Below are 24614 nucleotides of genomic sequence, written 5' to 3'. Positions count from 1 at the left end.
GCTGTTTAGGGGCCAGCTGCAGACACTATGGCATTGTAATCTGACCATGAACAATATGCAGCTGACCAAGAAGAAGTAATGTGTGGACAATACATGGCAAGATCTTAGTATTATTTCCTGTCCCCTGGTGAAAGGAATAGGCCGCTTGTGATAGAGTTTCTAAATTCTCATTGGTTTGTGATGTGTTAACACTGTGATTTAGCTCGGGATGAGCCACTGCACTTTATGAGCGCTGGAGGTGGAAAATTGACCTCTGTGTTTTATTGCAGTGATTTTGGATATGACACTGGGGTTTACAAGCCTTGCAACCCATTCGCTGTCCTCAACCAACTCACTGAAAGTGATGCACTGTCAACTGTGGAACCTTATAAAGACAGGTGTGTGCCTTTTCAAATCATGTCCATTCAATTGAATTTACCACAGGTGGATTCAAGTTATAGAAACATCTCAAGGATGCTCAATGGAAACAGGATGCACCTGAGTTCCATTTCAAGTCTCAGAGCAAAGGGTCTGAAAACTTATGTAAATAAGATATTTGTTTTTTATTTTTAATACATTTGCAAAAACATTTATTTTTAAGTGTGTAGATTGACGAGGGAAAAAATGTATTTAATTATTTCAGAATAAGGCTGTAATGTAACAAAATATGGAATACTTTCCTAATGCACTGTGCACTCATACTATATGCCCAGCACATATTGTGGACTTACTCAGTAACCATTCGGACAGTCTTCACTCACACAATACATTTCACAACACAATGGTTCTTTGGACATGATTGTCTTTAATAACTTATTTCGGTAAGGGTTTATTTCTGCCAACTACAACACAATGATTCACATATTTTAATGAGTATATACAGAAATATGCATGTCGCACGATGAATCACATAACGAGCATATAGGCCTACAGAAATTAATACATACAGTACACATTATGGTTCCATAACAAAGTAATATTAGGTGGCTAATTTCCTTTCATTTAATCACATACTGATATGCAGTTATACTTACAAGTTGAACAATATTATCACATATGTTAGATATGCTAAAGTCAGACAGTGACACACTATTGTACTATAGACTGTAGTACAATTTCTCAAACATGTTACATCCAAAAACGACCTCAAACGGGAATCAAAACAATCACCAGGGGCAAGCCTGGTTCGAAATCATTCAGTCTTTCATGTATCCAAGTGGAGGAGGTTATGAGTCTTCGATCACTTAGCAATTTTGTTGTTAAATAGACAAGACATAGGTGGCCCCACTACACACTGTTATCAATCAGAGATCCTGAGATGCTGTAGGCTCCAGTCATATTGTTGATATTAGTAGGCCAACATGTGGGTCAAAGGATCTGTTAGTGTTGACCTGAAGTCAACACTGTACAGTCAGACTACAGTCAGTGTACCAACTCTATACAGTGCAATACCTGTCAAAAGACCCAACACTGCTCCAGCAACCGCTGGTTTTCTCTGTCCCGATTGGCTGATCAGGATTCTGACTGAGAAAACACAGCAGAGCACTGGAGAGTAAAGCAAAGCTGATATTACTAACATGCCACGGTTACTATAAAATGAAATGCTTTCAAACCCATTTCTGGTGGCAGCTCAGTTGGGAGAAGGTTGAAAACACATGGTGTTTTGTGGGTACATTGAATAACTTAATTTTTTTAATATAGAGGTTGAGAAACGTTTGACGTGATTTTGTACCCTATAACAGAACACAGAGAGAACCGCTTGTCAAAATGCATTTTTTTGAGGAGCAGGTAGAAGGGCCACTATTTTAAAATAAGAGACTATCTGATCAATAACCTCCATGCTTTACTTCATGAAGAGGAGTCTTTGTATAAACAAACGAGTTCACTGGACAACACAACAGCTCGCTTCACTGCCTACAATCTACTAATATAACAACATATTGGAATCGGTTTTGGAAATGACGCCAAAAGGTGTATCAGTAGAGCTAGAGGTAGGAAATACACAGATACTTCTATATGTACACACATGACTGCATGTTATGATCATGTGAAATCAGCTGTTGTCATTTGTTGTTACGGCTGTGTTAGACTCTAAAGGCCATAAAGCACAGCTGAGTTACACATGCCTCAGTACTGACTGGACAATGACATCGTACAGCTAGTACAAAAGCATCATAAACTCTGCATGACATCTGTAGCGGTTTAGCCCAGTTCATAGAAAAAATTGCGTAACGCTGTCATGAAACATGCACAGATTCAGGTTGGCTAATTGGCTAGCTGGGCAACATGCAGAGTGAGATCCTTTGTTCGTAAGCCGACACAACGTCTTATAGGAGAGATGCCAGGGCATGGTTATGACGACGCTCTAGGTCAGCATTATGATGCCACTGTCGAGTAAAGTGGGACAGTACATACACAGACACAGTGCTGGTCAATACCCATACAGGAGTATACACTACTATGTGTTATAATCACAGGAGCGTATGAGTGGGTGGTCACCATTGGGAGCATGGGGCTGAGCTATTACAGTAAGACTTGGGCTACAGGGGGGCGGTCATTGGCCACGTACGGGTGCAGGGGGAGGGACGCTAGACGGCGGCATGCAAATATATGGGAGAGGTACTGAACACAGTGTTCGGCCATCTGTGGAAAGAAAAGGAAATAGATCGCTAGGAGACTAGTTTCAAACAGGGAAGAGTAATTCATCCTTCGGCATGTGTACTGATGACATCATTTGTTGCGAGTTAATGCGTGCATGCGTGTTAGTTACCATGTCATTAACTTGCAGCGGTCTCCTGCTGAACGATGTAGAGTCTGCCTGGGTCGTCCACCTTACTGCCACAGTGCACATCACTCCTACACACACACACACACACACACACACACACACACACACACACACACACACACACACACACACACACGATTCAGTACTGTAGTGTGGGAGAAGCAGCCCTGGTAGTAGTACTAATAGAGTAACAAAAGCTAGAAGTAGTAGTGGCAATTAGTCTCATTGTAATGCTTGTACAATATACAGTTGAGGCGCCGATATGCTTACCTGTTGTCATTGACGTCTACGGTGTTTCCTGTTCATGAATATAACAGGGAAGAGTGAGCATTAGTCTGTATAAAACAATTGTACTTTTTTTTCTGACAATCAATAACCTAATTACAAGCTCTTAGCTAGAGTAACATATAATGTACAGTGAAAAAAACAAACAGAACTGGTGACGTGGGTGATTGGGTGAACTGTATGGCTCTGGGACTCACCGTTATCCCTGTCTATGTTGAGTGGGTAGGACTCCAGCATGTCTGCGGGGTTGACTGCTCTGTAGCCCAGCGCTGTGGACACTCTGCTCAACACAGACAACAGGACACAGTCACTCCTAAGTCTAATAACACACCAATACAAGTCAACTATTCCAAGCTAAATGAACTTAATACGAGCGTGAGACGGGACTCACATGTTGGTCGAGACGGAGCTGATATTAGAGATGGGTGCGGTGGTCTGTTCTGTGATGGAGCTCTGGAACAGGGCATTACTGTAGGTGTTCGCCGGCTCACTGACACGCGTGTAGAACGGGTTGGTAGGAGAGCACACTGGCAGCTGCTTCGGTCGCACTGGTTTGGCTGCAGGATGACAGTAATGCTGAGGTCAATCAATCAATCACTCTTCCAATCATTATTCATGTATTATTCCGTTTAGCAATGACTGCCTATGTAGCTCTCCATCCAATAAATAGTGCAGAATCACAGTCAGTAGAACTATATATGGAGTGGGTGCGCTACCGATCTGTGCCGCATGGGGGCGCCTCAGAGCGTTCTTGGTCCTCATGGCTTCTTTGATGCGGTCCACCTCCTGCTGGTAACGACGCCTGTCGATCATGGCGCCCTCCTTGGCGTCCCTCAGTGCCGTCTCCAGGGCCTTAACTCTCTCAGCAGTAGACCGAAGACGTTTCTCCAGCTTTGGAAGCTCACAGCGCAGATCTGCATTGTCACGAACCAGCTACAGAGAAACACAAAGAGAGAGAGAGAGGGGGAAGGGAGGAGAGAGAGAAGAAATAAAAGAGTGACACAAGGGAAGAGAGATTTATAGCAGGGAATACTGATTGATCAGGGGTGGATAAGATAAGAGAGGGCGGGATGAGACTGGGTGACGCCAGTGTGAGAGAGATGATGGGAGGTTGTACGAACAACATGGAAGGAGAGGACACTGCACACTGACCTTGACATAAAACGATGCGTTTTATGACTCTTTAAAAGTGACATTTAGCCACACACGCCCGTTTTCTTTCAATATTATTGTGTCCCCTGAATATCTTGTGTCACTGAAGTATTTTGAATGGAAATGCTTCTTCTCTCATAACCCATAGCATGAAATCATGTAAACATTCAAAGATAAATATACGGTGTAACCTTTCCTCTATGGGTTCATGCCAGACTAAAACAGCTCAGAACCTGTCAGATAACGCGTGACAACGTCTCCGGGAGTACGGCATCGCACAAACACACACATTCACATGCGGCTCACTCTTTTTCTCTTTCAAACATCTCTCTCCGTTTCAAACATCTCCGATGTACAACGACAAAAAAACGGCATGCCAAGAAAGAGTGTTAAGGAAGCATCGAGCCGTGCGTGTCACTTTTAGAAGCCTTATGCGTAGTGCCAAAGGCAGAGGGACATTTTAGGTTAAAAAAAATATACAGAAGAAAAGGGGATGCCAAGCCTGCTGGGAGATGGAAGCGAAGGAGAAGCGAGGGCCTGTACCTGTCTGTGGCACTCCATCACCTGCCGGGTGTGCTCTTAACACACAACAACAAGAACAACAACAGAAACCCAATACACACACACACATCCATGCTCACACACACTAAAAAGCACAAGAACAAGAGGTGAAAAGGGAATAGAAGCGAGACAGAGACAAGAGCAGCCAAGGGTAGAGGGCTGAGTGTGCGAGGGGGGGAAAAGGTTGAGAAGGGAACGGGGCGATGCTCGGTTGCGATGTAGGATCATGGCGAGTGTTCACACTTGGAGCAGGAAAGAAGTTCCTGGTGTGACCAGTAAGGTTTGACGTCATCAAAACAAGTCAGACGACACAACTATCCTGTGAGGCTCTCACCTGTTTGTGAACCTTTGTAAGTTGGTCCAGGTTATTCTCAAGAAAGGAAATCTTCTGTTTCTGGGTGCAAGGCCCCCCACTGTCATCAGGCTCCATTTCGGAACTCTGTGGAAGAAAGAAAAGAATTGGAACAGAGAGAAATAAAGAGAGAGATGAAAGGGGGGTTTAGTGCCCTGCATAGTGATTAATAGGGGGCATCTTCTGTCTTTCCAGCCATCTCTCGCTCACTTTTTTAACCCGCGACGTGAGGTCTTGAACGAACAGCTTGCGCAGGTTGTGGAGGGTCTGGAGCTCCCGGGCCTGAAAACAGAGATGGAGAAGAAGAGTATCAAAAGGGAGGAAAAAGAGGGAGAAAGTGGAGAAAAGAGAGGTGGAAGCAGAGAGAGAAGAAAGAGGCAGACGGGGCGAGAAAAGAGACGTAAGGGGCAATGAGGGAGAGAAGGAGGAAGAGAGGAGGGTTCTGAGAGCGAGACAGAGAGAGGGCCACTCACGACGGTGTCCTCCAGCCCTTTGAGGTCCTGCTTGGTCTGCTCATGGCGTTCATGCAGGAATCTGACAGGAAGAGAAAACGCATTGTCATCAGCAACATCCAAATCAGAATACATTTCATAACTTTGTGACTTCACGTTGTGTGTGTGTGTTTGTCTGTGTTCAGACTTACGACAGTTCCTCCAGCCGCTCGCTCTTGCTGCTGTCCACGCTCTTCAAACGGTCAAAGTCGGCAAGCACCTGAGTCAACTCAATCTGCAGCTTCTGGTTATGACTGAGAGAGAGAGAGAGAGAGAGGATCATGTTTAATAAGAGAGAGAGGGACAAAAAATGGAATGCTTTTTACAGTGAAGTGAATATTTTCTTTTTATCTCATCAACGGCACTTAAACTGAGAGGGTTACAGTAGTCTTGATGACACTGACTCAGTGAGGTCATCGATGATCCTCTGCTTCTCGTTGATCTCATCCCGCAGACGGGCCATCTGCCTTTGTTGGAGACCACGGTGAGAGTCCCCCTGCTGCCGAGGAACCTTCTGAACCACCATAAGGAAAAGAACAACGTCAGAATCCTTTCATTTTGCTCATTAACAGGTGACATAATTAGCATTATTGGAATCAATGTTTACCTTGACGTTACCCTCCTCGGTCTCACCCTTCTCTCCATCCTTCTCCTCAAGCAGAGAGTTATCTGTAACATAGAGAGAGATCGGTAAGATCTGGTTTCCCACCCGGGGCCTGCTGATGTGAGGGTGGATGGTGTGTGGAGGTGTGTTACCCGGGTCCTGCAGCTTGGCCAGCTCCTCGCTGAGAGAGTCGTGGCTCTCCTCCAGCATCCTCTTCTTCTGCTCAACACTCTGCATGTACTCCGTCAGAGAGCGGATCTTCGTTTCATGCTGCGAACAGCCCACACAGAGTCACTTTGCGCACAAATACACTCCCATCTACACAGTTTATAAAACGTCTACACATTTTTCCAACGACATGACGGAAGAATGTGTTCATTGTGTGCGGTGGTAAAGTGCATCTATGTATAGATCAGAGGGGGCTGGTGGGAGGAGCTGTAGGAGGACGGGCTCATTGTAATGGCTGGAATGGAATTAACGGAACGGAGAGAGACAAACGTGTGGTTTCCATATGTTTGATGTGTTCGATACCGTTCCATTGATTCCATTCCAGCCATTACAAGGAGCCCGTCCTCCTATAGCTCCTCCCACCAGCCTCCTCTGGTATACATGGTATCAACATACCATATGTATTTATATACATATGCTGTGTAGAGTATAGTCATTCTAGCTGGTTGTGATGTTTGCGTACACCGAGGTGCCCAGGCTGACCTGTGAGATGAGGAGCTGGCAGGAGGAGAGCTCGCGGCCCGTCTCCTCCATCTTGCGATGACACTCCAGCTGCAGGTTCTCCAGCTGGCGACAGCGCTTCACCATGGACTTGACCTCCGACTTGATCTTGCTGATGTAGAGACGGGCCACCGTGAACTCCTCCTCGATCGCCCCGCTGATCTCCACCGGCTGCAGCAGAGCGAGAGAGAGAGAGATTCGAGAAGGATGGGAGAGAGAGGGATTGAAAGAAAGGCTCACAGGGAGGATGAGAGATGGAGGGATGAGGGGGAAGCGCATACTGTATACAAAACCTCTCTCTCTCTCTGCCCATCTTTCTAACTATTCTATCTCAGTGGTTCCAGAGGGGCAGTAGGAGATGGAAGTAACTCACCAGCTTGATCTCCCCGTTGCCCACGATGGTGCTGAACTCACTTAGGTCCCTCATCAGGCCGTTGAGGACGTCAGCGATGCGCTTCCTCTGCTGACCACTCACTTCCTGCATGTGGGATAGCTCCGCCTCCAACTCCATCAGATTGGCCTGCACCGCAGACAGGAGAGTGGGACGAGATGATTGAACAAGGGCAGAAAAAAACAAACATAGATAGGCTACAGATTTCCGTGTGCAAAAATCGAATCAAAATGATGCCGCCACGTTGGCAGAGCTCTGGTAATTCCAAGCAGAGCAAAGAATCCATAAAGACCACATAGACTTCATACAACACTTCATAGAAAGGCATTGTAGACTTTATGTCCGTTCTATGCCTTGTATTTCTATGCCCTGCTGAACCCACCATCTTCTGGGCCAACTGGTCGGCCAGCAGCTGGTTCTGCAGGCCTTTCTCCTCCACCTCCAGGCTCTTCTGGTCGTAGTTGATGGCCAGCTCCTCCAGTGCCTGCAGCACCTCCTTCACCTCTGTCTTGGCACAGTTGCTCTCCACCTGCAGGCGGCCCAGCTCCGCCTGCACCTTGTCCCCATCCCCACGGGACGACGCCAGCAGCTAGAAGACACACAGAGAGAGAGAGAGAGAGAATCACGTGAACACAGCCTCACAAACATGATCATACGTAGGAACACAGTACACATACTCGGACAACACGCAATATTCGTAATATTCATATTTTACACAGCACAACCAGACACAAGACACACACAGATGGCCTGGATTTAGAATTGGCATGAGTCATCCCCTGTTGTTGCTATGACAACTGTTCAACTGAAAGAGATCTGCTGCCTAACTGAAAGGGTAGGAAATGGCTTGTAGCTACAGCCAAATGTATCAGATTATGAACTACATTTAGGGTAGATATAGAGAGGATTCCAGGTTATTTGTTTGCTTGGTTATAATTCTACAACATCGTGTGTATAGGCCTACTGTACATCCCCATAAGATGTCACCTCTACCAATGAAGACAATTAAAGGATTCTACTTGCATATAACCCAAGTTTTAGCATGGACACTTCCATTGAGGGCTTCCACCATTTTAAAGTAGTCAACAGGTTGGGGATTCCTATGGGTTGGGAGAGATCAGCCAATGATCAGAGCATTGTCTTCATCTTGAAATTGGGTGCTATGGTCTGTAAATGGCTTTAAGCTATATCACTGCCATCCAGTGGTCACAATAAACGAATGGCACACAAGAGCTGGTTCAGGACTCTAGCGCTGCAGGTGGCAGTACATCACCAATATTAGCTGTACACTTTTTTCAAACACAAAAGAAGAATCAAATGTCCTACTTTAAAACGGAGATAGCCTCAATGGGTTTTGACTAGATGTTATACAGCTACGGTCAGAAGTGAGTTTTTCGTAGCAGGCTAGGAGAACTTAGGCGGTAGGTTAGGAGAATTAGGTTAAGGTTAGGAAAAGGGTTAGAGTTAGGGTTAGCCTCGTTGAGAACCAGGCTTTCTGATCAGGGAAGCCTGGTGAGATCAATGGCTCAAAGGGGTGGAAAACCCAGAGTAAATCAGTGACGCTTCGCAACACTTCAAACCAATCAAATGCCTTGCTTGGGCGGAGCGCCAAAGGTGCTCAGCAGAGTAGTACCGTAGGAGCGACAGTACGTGAGGATGGCCAGGAAATCGCAGATGAAAAACCCCCATCATTTTTGTGGCGAACCCTACGACTCTTAACAGGAAACAAACATAACCTTTTGAGAGGTTGATCATCTTTACTGCAACCGGACAACACACCGGCGGTCGGAAAAACAGTGACGAACATAACACGCAGCCACCCTTCTACGGGCATGTGTGGGGAGGGTAAATGTAACATCCAATAAAAATGCAACCGTTGGAAGCCGGCGGAAAATTGTAGCCGTTTCGGCTGGTATACAATTATACAATATAAAATCCCCACTATTTCGCTGAACGTGCAACTTTTGACGTCACTTTGACATAAGCTGTATGCCATCTACCCATGACTGCCTAAATGCCGCTGCCCATGCTATAATGGCAGATATACAAAAGTGAGACCCCTTTCCATCTGTATGCCTCTACCACTACTCCCCCTAGCGCCCATAACACAAAGAGCACTATATGCTACGATACTATTATACCAGCATGTATAGATTCAGGATCATCAAGATTTGTATCACAATAAAAAGCGAACATATTTGTTAATGAGACCGTTGCGTGAACGAGAGACGCCTGGACAGAGATACATACAGAGAGGGGAACCGAGCGTGTGTTCGAGTGTGTCCTCACCTCATCCTGATCCAGCATCTGCTCCTTCAGTTTCTCAACCAACTGGCACTGCAGGTTGATCTCATCATCCTGTGGGGACACGCACACACACACACACACACTATGGTCACTCGGTCTGCTAGTGGAAATATGGACGTTAGGAACACCTTGCTAATATTGAGTTGTACCCCCTTTTGCCCTCAGAACAGCCTCCGTTTTTTTTCGGGTATGTACTCTACAAGGTGTCGAAAGCGTTCCACAGAGACGCTGGCCCATGTTGATTCCAATGCTTCCCACAGTTGTGTTAAGTTGGCTGGATGTCCTTTGGGTGGTGGACCATTCTTGATACAAACGGGAAACTGTTGAGCGTGAAAAACACAGCAGAGTTGCAGCTCTTGACACAATCGGTGCGCCTGGCACCTACTACCACACACTGTTGAGAGGCACTTAAATATTTTGTCTTGCCCATTCACCCTCTGAATGGCACACATACCCAATCCATGTCTCTATTGTCTCAAGCCTGAAAAATCATTCTTTAACCTATCTCCTCTCCTTCATCTACACTGATCTACAGGCTCTGGAGCAACGAACCGCCCTTGTTGTCTCTGCCTGGCCGGTTCCCCTCAACTGGGATTCTCTACCTCTAACCCTATTACAGGGGCTGAGTCACTGGCTTACTGGTGCTCTTTCATGCCGTCCCTAGGAGGGGTGCGTCACTTGAGTGGGTTGAGTCACTGACGTGATCTTCCTGTCTGGGTTGGCGCCCCCCCTTGGGTTGTGCTGTGGTGGAGATCTTTGTGGGCTATACTCGGCCTTGTCTCAGGATTGTAAGTTGGTGGTTGAAGATATCCCTCTAGTGGTGCGGGGGCTGTGCTTTGGCAAAGTGGGTGGGGTTATATCCTTCCTGTTTGGCCCTGTCCGGGGATATCATCGGATGGGGCCACAGTGTCTCCTGACCCCTCCTGTCTCAGCCTCCAGTGTTTATGCTGCAGTAGTTTGTGTCGGGGGGCTAGGGCCAGTTGGTTATATCTGGAGTACTTCTCCTGTCTTATCCAGTGTCCTGTGTGAATTTAAGTATGCTCTCTCTAATTCTCTCTTCTCTCTTTCTTTCTCTCTCTCGGAGGACCTGAGCCCCAGGACCATACGTCAGGACTACTGGGCATGATGACTCCTTGCTGTCCCCAGTCCACCTGGCCTTGCTGCTGTCCCAGTTTCAACTGTTCTGCCTGCGGTTATGGAACCCCTACCTGTCCCAGACCTGCTGTTTTCAACTCTTAATTATCGGCTATGAAAATCCAACTGACATTTATTCCTGATTATTATTTGACCATGCTTGTCATTTATGAACATTTTGAATATTTTGGCTCTCTCTAATTCTCTCCTTCTCTCTTTCTTTCTCTCTCTCGGAGGAACTGAGCCCTAGGACCATACGTCAGGACTACCGGGTATGATGACTCCTTGCTGTCCCCAGTCCACCTGGCCTTGCTGCTGTCCCAGTTTCAACTGTTCTGCTTGCAGTTATGGAACCCCTACCTGTCCCAGACCTGCTGTTTTCAACTCTTAATTATCGGCTATGAAAAGCCAACTGACATTTATTCCTGATTTATTATTTGACCATGCTGGTCATTTATGAACATTTTGAACATCTTGGCCATGTTCTGTTATAATCTCCACCCGGCACAGCCAGAAGAGGACTGGCCACCCCTCATAGCCTGGTTCCTCTCTAGGTTTCTTCCTAGGTTTTGGCCTTTCTAGGGAGTTTTTCCTAGCCACCGTGCTTCTACACCTGCATTGCTTGCTGTTTGGGGTTTTAGGCTGGGTTTCTGTACAGCACTTTGAGATATTAGCTGATGTACGAAGGGCTATATAAAATAAACTTGATTGATTGATTGACTGACTGATGGAAGCAGATTTAACAAGTGACATCAATAAGGGATCATAGCTTTCACCTGGATTCACCTAGTCAGTCTATGTCATGGAAAGAGCAGGTGTCCTTAATGTTTTGTAACACTCAGTGTATGTAATACCCTTCAATGTGTGTGTGTGTGTATGGCGTGGTGTATGGTGTGTTTCAACAGGCCCCGACCTTGTCGTCCAGCTGCTTGTAGAGCTTGCGGATCTCCTCCTCGTACTTCTGGCGCTCCTCCTCGGAGATGCGCACCACGATGGAGGAGGTGTCGTTGTCCAGGATCATCACGGGGCTCCGCTCCTCCGCCGACTCCAGGCGCACCACGTCAGCAGTGGTCCTCTCCGTCTCAGGAACATTCTCCCCTGGAGGAGCAAGAAGAGTGGAGAGGAGGTGATGCGTCAGCAGTCTATGTCAGCTCTTAAGAGAATTGACTTCCTTCTCATCGGTCTAGCTTTTTCCAGGAAATGAAATGATCGTGTGCCCTTTGCTCCCAACCTCAAGCAGAGTTCAAGGAACATCAAGAATATGCATGAAAAGCATGTTCTTTTTAAAGTATATTAACAGCATAAATTCAATCAACATTTAGGGGGGAAAAAAACTATCATTATTAACAACAAAACAAAGTCGTAGACTAGGAATCCTCAACCATGATAAATGCTCTCCGGTTCCGTGTATTACAGTACGTCTCACCGTTCCTCCAGCGGTTGAGCTCAGCCTCCAGCCTCTGAACCGTTTCCTTCATGGTTTTGTTCTTCTCCTTCTCCTTCTCGTACTTCCTCTTCCACTGATCGGCCGTCAGCTCCAGATTGACGGAGGCCGTGTTCCTGATGGTCTTAGCGCTGGAGGGCAGGGGGGACGTTAATGACATTAACGACACGGCTTCTATTCGTCGCGCCAGTAAGATCTGCATATTCAACAGCTTATACTCATCATACCAGTAATATCGGCATATTCATATTGGAACAAGTGAATATGAATACGGGTTAAGGAAATATTGCATGCAAAATCATTTGACTACGGACATATTGGTACATTGGCCCTTTCTGTGCAGAACTGACAGCTGACACTGCTGACATGGTACATTGTCAACGCAGGGAGAAGACAAGATGGGGGCAAAGTGTTTGTTACCGTTGTCCAAACATCAGGGTGGACTTGGTCTCAGCGTCGTTGAAGCTGGACGGAGAGCAGCAGATGAACATGGTGGTCCTACAGTTGCCACCCAGAGAGTCCTGCAGGATACGGGTCATCTTGCTGTCACGGTATGGCACGTGGGTTTTCTAGCAAACAAAACAGAGGAAGAAGGGATGAAGTGAGTAAGTGCACTCTTCGGAAAAAAAAAAGGGTTCCTAAAGGGTTCTTCGGCTGTCCCCATAGGAGAACCCTTTTTTGGTTCGAGGTCTCCCAGGTCACCCTCTGTGGAAAGGGTTCTACATGGAACCCAAAAGGGTTCTATCTGGAACCAAAAGGAATCTGCCTGGAACCAAAAAGGGTTCTTCAAAGGGTTCTCCTATGGGGTCAGCCGAAGAACCCTTTTTAGGTTCCAGATAGCACCTTTTTTCAGTTGACGGCAGAGTAAGGCCAGGAGAAGGTTGGCCTTGATAGGTGTGTGTGGTGAGTTGGCATTGACCAGGCTTCAGATGGGTTATGGCATGGATGGCAGGGAGATGATTGTACAGTGAGTTGGTACTGATGGATGTGTGTAGGGGCTGGATCGACATTAGGGTGACAGGTGTGTAAGGTAGACGGCTTCACTGTCCTGGACTCACCGTCCCTTCAGCCAGTGCAGAGATTACGTTGCCCAGGGCTGACAGAGACTTGTTGATGTTTTTGGCCTCATCAAGAACGGCACCCGCAGCGCCCGTTTTGCTGACCTGAGAGAGAGAGAAAGAGAGTGGCGGCAGAGATAGACACAGCGGGACAGGTGCAAAGAGAAAGAGAGAGAGAGCGAGAGAGAGAGAGATAGAGAGCAATAGAGAAAGAGCAAAGGAGCGAGAGACACTAAATTACTGACTGTGACTCAATGACCTTTGGAAAGGTCAAAAACACCAGTGTCACTGTGCTTATAATATCCGCTCTGTCACAATGGCATATGCAGAGTAGACTGACCCGTAGTCCCACTCACCTCAGCCCAGCTAGATAAACCAGACAGACAAGGATGTGAAGTCTTACCTTCTCACTACCAGCCAAGTCCACCAGGTAGAGTTTCCCACACAACTTCTGCTCCGTCTCCACGTGCTCCTGCTTGATGTTGATCAGGAAGATGCTGTGACTGCGAGAGCTGTGCTCATTCATGTCTACGAGGAGGGAGAACAACATGGAGGCGAATGAGCACCTTCATGTCAATATGCACAACGTCTAATCTAGTGTTTACGGGGATTGATTTACATGTGGATTGTTTAATGAATGCTTTTCCGGACGCATAAGTTGAATTTCACTGATATAAGATTCAAATGATCGGTATGTACCCCACCGAACCTTTTTCAGGGCCGAACTCATACCTGAATCCTTCTCCTGACGCGACCTACAGTCCCCAGAATAAGGGCTCATGTTACTTATCTGTTCCTATCTTATTGCACCAACTTAACAATGTCCGACCTGAGCCCGTTCCTGTGTTATCACTATTTTACAGTGAGAGTATTACACCAGCCAGCAGACACCCAGTTGGACCATTGTAATTGTGAACGTCCTTCAAATAGAGATGCTGCTTGTAAGCAGAACACATGTGAGAAGAAGTCCTGTTATATAAGCCATATAACGAGCCACACGACCCAACTGTCATGAGACACTCGACTAGCCATGCAACTCTCATGCTAGCAGAAGGACGGGGCACTGGATTCACTGCTAAAAAGGAGAGGGGCGGGAATGAAACGGAACGGACAAATGGAGAGAACATTCTGAAGACTTACTGGTGACGGCAACATGGCGGTTGTTCTTCCCCTCGTCAATGACATCCATGACCTCATCAGGGCTGGACACAAAGCGCTCGGTGCAGCCCTACATCACAGGGAGGGGGGAGGAGGGAGGGATGACAGCCGAGTGCGATGATAAAGGGTTAATAATGAATACACATGCTCCTCTGTTCTTGGAAAACATTAGGAACCGTTAGGAACCGATGTAGGTGTAGTCGGTGACAAGTGGGCCTCGTCAAAACCCACCTTCACATATGGGATCTTGTTCTTATCCTCATGAACAGCCAGGTTAGTCTTGGTTACTAAAAGATACAGGAACAACGTTTAGGTCAGACCATTTTTGAAGAAGATTTGGCTTTGTCTTGGCATTAGATGTGGACTTGGTAAGTAAAGAACTATGCACAAACCATCCAGCAGATCCCGAATTTTGTCCATATAGACTTCAAAATATGAAACCTAAGCACAGGAAAGGGGAAAGAGAAGATAACCTCAATCAAGTCATCCATACCGTGGCTCCATGTAAGAGCACCAAGTCATTGCGGTATACAAATGGAGGATTACTCATACACTCTTAGAAAAAAAAGGTACTATCTAGGACCTAAAAGGGTTCTTCGGCTGTCCCCATAGGAGAACCCTTTTGAAGAATCCTTTTTGGTTCCCGGTTAGAACCTTTTTGGTTCCAGGTAGAACCTTTTGGTGTCCATGTAGAACCCACTATGGAAAGGGTTCTACATGGAATCCAAAAAGGTTCTACCTAGGGCTGTGGCGGTCATGACATTTTGTCAGCCAGTTATTGTATTGCAAAAGACTGCTGGTGTCATGGTAACTGGCCGTTAATGAACATAAACAGGTTTAGCATCTCCAGGCCTCCACACCTAGAGGCCTTTAGAAAATGTACATTTAAAAATGTCTAATAAATCAATTGAATGTACACCATCAAAATAAATCCATTGTTTATTTTCGGCAGGTCTAAAGAAACATTACGATGTGAAGAGAATGTATTTCAGAAGAACAGAATGTGATACTACTGTATGTTATCCGGCTGTGCGCCGTGCCATAGGCTGTAGGCTTGTTCATTTAGCAGACAAGATATGCTTATAAGTCCTGTGTCATTATTTTACATTATATGATTTTACAGTAAGAAGAATATAATTGAACTTGAGCTGAATAAATGTTTCCCATTCCGTAGCGAGTGTGCATAAGAAGTGGCTATGTTGAGCGTAAAAACGATCATTTGAAACAGGCCCTATACGTTTAGAGTTATTTGGCAACTTTAGTTGTGAATGATGCAAACCTTATAATGCCTTAGAAATCAAGACATATATGGGCTGCATGATGTGACCTACAGGCTATTGATGATTTGAGAAAGAAGCAACAAAAAAAAGCTTGCACTCTGATCCTTCCCTCAGGCTGCACACGCTGTTCTCTCATCAAGTGATCATATTATCACCCGTCGGTCTATTCTCAATTTAATTTTGTCTTTACTAATATGTCAAATTTGTTTCGATTTTGAATGACCCATTATCAAATGGGCCTGGGGGAAAAAGACGTCATCTGTATGCACTCTAATAGCAAATGGAGCCCACATTCACTCAGGTTCGTTTTTGACTCATGCCGAGTAAGCTACTCTGGTTATTTCACTTCAGCATGACAGGTGATATTCCGCCCAAACTCTGTATGCCGTGGACTCTCCAACCCTGTTCCTGCAGCTACCCAGTGATTCATTTGGGAAACTAAGTGAAATCTGTCCTGGAAAATCGATAGTAAAATGTTTTCACAACTAAACATATTTCATGAAACTGTTGACAGCTCCTCTCTCTGCATGCTTGAGAAAGTAATGAAGGAGAGAGGGGAGGAGATGGAAACGCACGGGGGTGAGATATTCTGCCGATAAAGGTAGCCTAATGTGTCACCCTATTACTACGCTATTCAAAATCAAATACAAATTCACTATAATTGTAGGATACGTCTGTAAGCCGCACTGCACAATCAACGAACCAACAGCATCACCTAGGCCTATAGCCTACGTTCTCTCCTAGACTGGATAGAAAGTTTGGAGTGTGGCATCATGTAACCAGTCCATCTAGAATGCATAATAATATAGTTCACACTCAAAGGCGATTACCAGAATTTGTTACATTTTGGAGTATAGGCTAGACCAAAGACATCACAAGCTCTTTTGCACACCAGTATCTCTCTACTTGCACATCATCATCTGCTCATTTATCACTCCAGTGTTAATCTGCTAAATTGTAATTATTCGCTCCTATGGCCTATTTATTGCCTACCTCCTCATGCCTTTTGCACACGCTAGACTTTCTTTTTTCTACTGTGTCATTGACTTGTTTATTGTGTTATTGGCTTGTTTATTGTTTACTCCATGTGTAACTCTGTGTTGTTGTCTGTGTCACACTGCTTTGCTTTATCTTGGCCAGGTCGCAGTTGCAAATGAGAACTTGTTCTCAACTAGTCTACCTGGTTAAATAAAGGTGAAATAAAAATGTTAAAAAATCCGTTTTGACTTAAATCTTAAATCAGTTTTTGTGTATGTTTTTCTGCCATTCATAATATGTGGTAGGCTATGTACTGTATAATAGCACAATCCTTCTTTTTTTTCCCGAGGTTGGACTCATATGCATAAGCTCTAATATTGTGTATGGGTGTTTTGAATTAATCAAAGTGCGGTCCATTTCGTTGTTTAGGCTTTGAAACAACATCCACAACGACCATGTGTTCCACTTCTTTCTTCAAATGTATTAATCACAGTGGAGTGAGTTTTAAAAGTGTAACAGTATAGCTTCCGTCCCTCTCCTCGCCCCAACCTGGGCTCGAACCAGGAACCCTCTGCACACATAAACAACTGACACCCACGAAGCATCGTTACCCATCGTGCCACAAAAGCCGCGGCCCCTGCGGAGCAAGGGGAACAACTACTTCAGGTCTCAGAGCGAGTGACGTCACCGATTGAAATGCTATTAGCGCGCACCACCGCTATCTAGCTAGCCATTTCACATCGGTTACAAAAGCACATACTGCTTTGATGATAAGTGTTTAAGGACATTTTTTTTATGCATTTGCATTTATGTCAGAGTGGTTAGAGAGACAATAGAACCCTGAGTACCAGGCCTTTAGCGGCCTGATGATTGTTAGCGAGTTTGGGTATTACCAATGTCCTGAGTACATAAAAGGAGATTACCGTGACCATGGTCACGTGGAATCTTACTGGTATGATAGTAATATGGTCACCGCAACAGCCGAAGTTCTAACTGCAACCAAAAATGGTGCTTCTATGGGGACAGCCGAAGAACCTTTTCTAAGAGTGTAAGTGATCAACAACAAAAAACGAATCATCCTATATATGGATGAGGAGATGGAGATGAATCCAAACCTTGATGTGGAACTCCAGGTTCTCGTCCATGCCAAAGATATGGTTGAAGATGTCCTCTGCAATCCTGGGGATGATGCCCATCTGATTGGGGTCATGCAGCTTCCCCTATAAAGACATACTGTGCAGTCAGTCTCTGGAGTTTGAGAGGTTAATACCTGTTATATATTGTATGAATATTAAAATCCTCATATCATTATCAGCAGTATTTTTCCAATACCATGTACTAGATGGGGTGCAAATGCCCCCAAAGCAACATCCGGGGTATTACATTTAGATTGAAACCAAACGGGAGCCAAATTTATGCTGATTTATTGAGTTATTTCATAATGGGAGATCATCACTTTTTCAGAAGTATTTGAAAATACTGTATTATGCATATAATTGCAATGACTCCCACTGTACCTCCATGGTGTGAGTCTTGCCGGAGGCGGTCTGTCCATATGCGAAAATAGTGCCATTGTATCCACCCAGCACATCTATATAAACAGAGGGAAACCAAGATAATTTGAGGAAATTACAGAAATGAAAAAATGTCTTCAGGCCTTCAGGTTTGAAAATAAGAAAGACACCAATAACCTTTAATATGAACACAGTTATGGGAAACAAAGGCAGCGAGTAGGCTACTAACGTGTGACGTCGCCGACTGATTTAATCAATTGATGAGTCAGAACCTCACATTGACTTCTCTTTTGTCTCTCTAATACACCTCCACGGACTGTGTGTGGATGTTCATTCTGCCATGGGCAGTATTTTTTCCTTACCCTTGACAATCTGTTTAGCACAGGTATTGTAGACCTGCTCCTGAGTGGTGTTGGTGGGAAAAACCCGGTCGAACACGTATGACCGTCCCTGGGAGACACAAAGAGATTTTAGGTCAGTTTTGTAAACCAAATACTGTAGCTATTATTTGGAATACACAGACCAAGATGAACCATGGTATAGACATACTGAAGTAGAAAATAATGAGGGACATTTTCTTGTCTCCAATTGTCTTTCCAACTAGCATTGCTATTTCATTTATATATCCCAAACAAACAAACCATGGAAAAGCAATCAAGTTTGTTCTTGGTTCCTTGTTTATGGATAGTGATAGATGATTTATGTATGTCAATCACTGAATAAATTAACGGGACAGACGAAAAATATGCTCAGACACAACAAGGACAAAAACCAAAACTGTAGCAAAATAATCCTGTGACCTAGGATATAGACTGTAGGTAATACTGTTTAATCTGTCCAGTGCTTACACAGTCACTATGCATGATCACTGACGATGATGAAACAGCCTGTAGGGAGGAGGATAGAGACCTGGCAGTGTGGTGCCATGACAACAACCTCTCCCTCAAAGTCAGCAAGACAAAGGAGCAGATCGTGGACAACAGGAAATGGAGGGCCGAGCACGCCCCCCATCCACATCGACGGCGGCCTGTAGTGGAGGAGGTCAAGAGCTTCAAGTTCCTCGATGTCCACATCACTAAGGATCTATCATGTGCCAAACGCACCAACACAATCGTGAAGAGGGCACGACAACGCCTCTGCCGCCTCAGAAGGCTGAAAAGACTTGGCATGGGCCCTCAGATCCTCAAAATGTTATACAGCTGCACCATTGAGAGCATCTTCACTGGCTGCATCACTGCTTGATATGGCAACTCCAGTACATCATTGGGGCCGAGCTCCCTGCCATTCAGGATCTCTATACCAGGCGGTGTCAGAGGAAGGCCCTAAAAGTTGTCAAAGACTCCAGCCAACCAAGACTGTTCTCTCTGCTACCACACGGCAAGCGGTAGCAGAACCAACAGGACCCTGAACATCTTCCACCACCAAGCCATAAGATTGCTAAATAGTTAGCTACATAGTTAACCAAATAGCTACCCAGACAATCTGCACTGCCCATTTTTGCACAAAGTACATAGTTAGCCAAATAGCTACCCAGACTATATGCATTGACCTTTTTTTGCACAAACTTATCACATACGCTGCTGCTACTCTTTACTATCTGTCACTTCATGCCTAGTTATATGTACAGTGCCTTCAGAAAGTATTCAGACTCCTTGATTTCTTCCCCACGTTTTGTTACTTTTCAGCCTTATTCTAAACTGGATACATTTATTTTTTTTATCCCCAGAAATCTACACACAATGCCCCACAATGACAATGCCAAAACAGTATTTATTTTTTTGAAAATTTATCACAAAAAAAATACAGAAATAGCTTATTTACATAAGTATTCAGACTATTTGCTATGCTATTCAAAATTAAGCTCCGGTGCATCCTGTCCACCTGTGGTAAATTCAATTGATTGGACATGATTTGGAAAGGCACACACCTGTCTATATAAGGTCCCATAGTTAACAGTGCATGTCAAAGCAAAAATCAAGCCATGAGGTCGAAGAAATTGTCCGTAGAGCTCCGAGACAGAATTGTGTCGAGGGACAGATCTGGGGAAGAGTACCAAAAAATGTCTGCAGCATTGAAGGTCCCCAAGAACCCAGTGGACTCCATCATTCTTAAATGGAAGAAGTTTGGAACCACCAAGAGCTGGCCGCAATCGAGGGAGAAGGGCCTTGCTCAGGGAGGTGACGAAGAACCCGATGGTCACTCTGACAGAGCTCCAGAATTCCTCTGTGGAGATGGGAGAACCTTCCAGAAGGACAACTCCACCAATCGGGCCTTTATGGTAGACTGGCCAGACGGAAGCCACTCCTCAGTAAAAGGCACATGACAACCCTCAGCCCTAAAGGACTCTCAGACCATGAGAAACAAGATTCTCTGGTCTGATAAAACCAAGTGTCACGTATGGAGTTAACCTGGCACCATCCCTACGGTGAAGCATGGTGGTGGCAGCATCATGCGGCAGGGACTGGGAGACTAGTCAGGATCGAGGGAAAGATGAACGGAGCAAAGTACTGAGAGATCCTTGATGAAAACCTGCTCCAGAGCTCTCAGGACCTCAGACTGGGGCGAAGTTTCACCTTCAAACCAGACAAGGACCCTAAGCACACAGCCAAGACAACGCAGGAGTGGCTTCGGGACAAGTCTCTGAATGTCTTTGAGTGGCACAGCCAGAACCCGGACTTGAACCCGATCGATCATCTCTGGAGAGACCTGAAAATAGCTGTGCAGCGACGCTCCCCATCCAACCTGACAGAGCTTGAGAGGATCTGGAGAGATGAATGGGAGAAACTCCCCAAATACAGGTGTGCCAAGCTTGTAGCGTCATACCCAAGAGGACTCGAGGCTGTAATCGCTGCCAAAGGTGCCTCAACAAAGTACTGAGTAAAGGGTCTGAATACTGATGTAAATGTGATATTTCAGTTTTTTTGTTTAAAAGAATTTGCAAACATTTCTAAAAAACAGATTTTGCTTTGTCATTATGGGGAATTGTGTGTAGATCTATGAGCGAAAAAAACTATGTAATCCATTTTAGAATAAGCATGTAACGTAACAAAATGTGGAAAAGGTCAAGGGGTCTGAATACTTTCCGAATGCACTCTACATACCGTGCCTTCAGAAAGTATTCATACCCCTTGACTTATTCCACATTTTGTTGTGTTACAGCCTGAATTAAAAATGGATGAAATAGATTTTTTTTCTCATCAATCTACACACAATATCCTATAATCACAAAGTTAAAACATGTTTTTAGAAGTGTTTGCATATTTATTGAAAAATATATACAGACATATCTCTGAGTCAATACTTTGTAGATGCATCTTTGGCAGTCTTTCTGGGTAAGACTCTAGCAGCTTTCCACACCTGGATTGTACAATATTTGCCCATTACTATTTTATTTATAATTCAAGCTCTGTCAAATTGGTTGTTGATCATAGCTAGACAACCATTTTCAAGTCTTGCCTAGATTTTCAAATAGATTTAAGTCAACCCGGACACTCAGGAAGATTCACTGTCTTCTTGGTAAGCAACTCCAGTGTAGATTTGACCTTGTGTTTTAGGTTATTGTACTGCTGAAAGGAATTAATCTCCCAGTGTCTGGTGGAATCAGACTGAACCTGGTTGTCCTCTAGGATTTTGCCTGAGCTTAGATGCATTCTGTTTCTTTTTTATCCTGAAAAATGTTCCAGTCCTTAACAATTACAAGCATACCTATAACATAGTGCAGCCACCACTATGCTTGAAAATATGGAGTGTTGTACTTAGTAATGTGTTGTATTAGATTTGCCCCAAACATAACACTCTGTAATCAGGACAAAAAGTGAATTGCTTGCTCCATTTGTTGCAGTATTACTTTAGTGCGTTGTTGCTAACAAGATGCATGTTTTGGAATATTTTTTCTCTGTACAAGCGTCCTTTTCACTCTTGTCAATTAGGTTAGTATTGTCGAGTAACTACAATGTTGTTGATCCATCCTCAGTTTTCTCCTATCAAAGCCAATTAACTATGTAACATTTTTTAGTCACCATTGGCCTCATGTTGAAATCCCTGAGCGGTTTCCTTCCTCTCCGGCAACTGAGTTAAGAAGGACGCCTGTATCTTTGTATTGGCTGGGTGTATTGATACACCGTCTAAAGTGTAATTAATAACTTCACCATGCTCAACGGGATTTTTTTCAATGTCTGTTTTTTTTTATTATTGTTACCCATCTACCAACATGTGCCCTTCTTTGCGAGGCATTGGAAAACCTCCCTGGTCTTTGTGGTTGAATCTGTGTTTGAAATTCACTGCTCGACTGAGGGACCTTACAGATAATTGTATATGTGGGTTACAGAGATGAGGTATTCAAAAATCAGGTTAAACCCTATTATTGCACACAGAGTGAGACAATGCAACTTAATATGAGACTTGCTAAGCTAATCTTTACTCCTGAATGTATTTAGGCTTGACAAAGGGGTTAAGATTTGATTAATTAGTAAAAAATATTGAAATACCGAATTCCACTTTGACATTATGGGATATTGTGTGTAGGTCATTGAGAAAAAAATCTACATTTAATCCATTTTAAATTCAGGCTGTAACACACCAAAATGTGGAAAAAGTCAAGGGGTGTGAATACTTTCTGGAGGCACTGTATCTACTTCAATAACCTCGTACCCCTGCACATCGACTCGGTACTGGTACCCCTTGTGTATAGCCACGTTATCGTTACTCATTGTGAATCTATGATTACGTTTCACTTTTCTGAAGCAGATGACACGTGGCCAAGAGCTTGACATGGCTAGTCTTGAAATGGGGAAATCATTCAGAATGCATTGTAATAGTTAAAGGATGATCGTTCACATGTCCATTGTTCAATAGGCCTACATTGAATATCACTCCCTTCAGAGAAACATAACAAAACTAGCCTGAAGCTGACCCATTCACATCACTAGCAATGCAGACGCATCGTCATGAACAAAAATCATTGTCCAGAGTGAGGCAGTCAGTCTGGCACAGAGGTGGAGGGAGTCGGTTCTAAACAGGAGAATAATTATTGATCCTCTCCTCCATATGCAGTTAGAGAACAGATTCTTGGCCCACTGTAAAGAATTATGACTGGAGAGAAGGTCAGCCAAAGGTGTGTCCCTTAACGTCCTCAGTTCAACTGTAAATAAATCCACTCTCGCATTCCACTCTGTCCTGGCCCTGAAGAACCCAACAGACTAGTAGGCCTGTCTGAGGAGGGATGATTGTGATGCTGTGGCGTACAATATGTATGTGCCATTTATTACATAGGCCTAATACAATCCCTGCCTATACATTTAAAGTACCATTGCCATTACATTTACGAACCAAATCATTACAAGGAGAATAACAACAGCATATTGTTGCTAAAATAACATTCGAGCAATATTAGCTATTGGCAGGCTATGTAGACCATCCATATAGGCGGCGGACTGTAGTAAATATCTTGAGACCATTTCCATTGAAAGGGGTTCATTTCTGTTATCAATAACCTAAGCAAGTACAAGGTTAATGTACATTGGTAGGTTATTGGATATGAGGCCTGATATGTAGCCGCAGTAAATACAACGTGTTAGGCCTATACACTGGGGGGAAATCAGAGCCGACTGCACTGAGTGGTCAACTGATGCCTACGCAGTTTACATCAATTATTACAGTCAAGTAGCCTAATTTTAATCACAAATTATTGCTATTGGCAGTCCAAACGAAAACAGAAAAAGTGAATAATTTCTTAAGGAGCATATCAGAAACAAAGTGCCTTACCCCAACGCTGACACTGTCATCTCCCAGAAATGTAGGAATAAATTGATCCCCACGCAGAATCTCCGATTGATTCAGAGGGCGAAAGCGACACAACACCTTGATATTACATTCGGAGGTTACATCCGCCATTGCGCAAATTCAATTGACGGGGTTGGAATAAACTAGTCGAGAATCACAATTTGCAGGCCCAGTCGACTGTAAAATAAGTAATGACAGATCTGCTTGAATGCTAAAAGATACGTCCTTAATTCTTATGTCTTCAAGGCTGAAAAAGATTGCAGCCCAGAGGTAAAGCTTGACAGTTAACTACGGATGAATTACAATTTAGAGACCAAAAATGATGCTTCGAGCATGTCGCAGCAAAAATTTCCTATGCATATAAACTCTAGTTAAAATCGCAGTGGGTTACATCATTGTAAGAATATATTATGTCGAATTCATCCTCTGGCCAAATCTTTAAAGATGGACGTAGTCTCGGATGTTTTTCTTAGATGTTGTCGTTGTTAGATGATGGCACCACTCGGTCGGGCCGGTTGAAGGTGAGGCAGACTGAGGTAAGCCAGTGTATCGCCTGTTTTGCGCTGGGGATCACTGTGTAGAGCGTAGGGCGTGGTCTGTCGCTTCCCTTATGGTACCCGCCTCAGCA

At 44.5% G+C, this 24614-nt stretch overlaps 1 protein-coding gene across 2 annotated transcripts; it reads right to left on the bottom strand.

Moving 5' to 3' along the window:
* Positions 1–764: 764 nt before the first annotated feature.
* On the bottom strand, positions 765–24590 carry LOC129830347 (kinesin heavy chain-like). Of its 2 annotated transcripts, none has more exons than XM_055892860.1 (29): positions 23969–24590; positions 18568–18655; positions 18209–18282; positions 17807–17911; positions 14826–14874; positions 14665–14720; positions 14416–14503; positions 13679–13803; positions 13276–13380; positions 12638–12786; positions 12200–12348; positions 11687–11871; positions 9622–9690; positions 7715–7921; positions 7315–7461; positions 6924–7112; positions 6365–6482; positions 6216–6277; positions 5992–6122; positions 5761–5862; positions 5591–5651; positions 5328–5399; positions 5100–5204; positions 3769–3985; positions 3444–3609; positions 3250–3332; positions 3038–3065; positions 2750–2835; positions 765–2622 (listed from the first exon to the last, which is right to left on the bottom strand). In XM_055892860.1, the coding sequence occupies exons 1-28, from the start codon at positions 24095–24097 to the stop codon at positions 2757–2759; spliced, it is 3138 nt and encodes a 1045-aa protein (XP_055748835.1). In that variant the 5' UTR covers positions 24098–24590; the 3' UTR covers positions 765–2622; positions 2750–2756. The 2 variants fall into 2 exon arrangements, with proteins under 2 accessions (XP_055748835.1, XP_055748836.1); XM_055892861.1 differs by having other exon boundaries at positions 6013–6122; positions 23969–24589.
* Between the last annotated feature and the right edge of the window lie 24 nt (positions 24591–24614).

The sequence above is a fragment of the Salvelinus fontinalis genome, chromosome 31, assembly GCF_029448725.1.
Source record: "Salvelinus fontinalis isolate EN_2023a chromosome 31, ASM2944872v1, whole genome shotgun sequence".
Lineage (NCBI taxonomy): Eukaryota > Metazoa > Chordata > Actinopteri > Salmoniformes > Salmonidae > Salvelinus > Salvelinus fontinalis.
The sequence above is the reverse complement of the archived record's forward strand: the minus strand, read 5'-3'. Positions and strand labels throughout refer to the sequence as shown.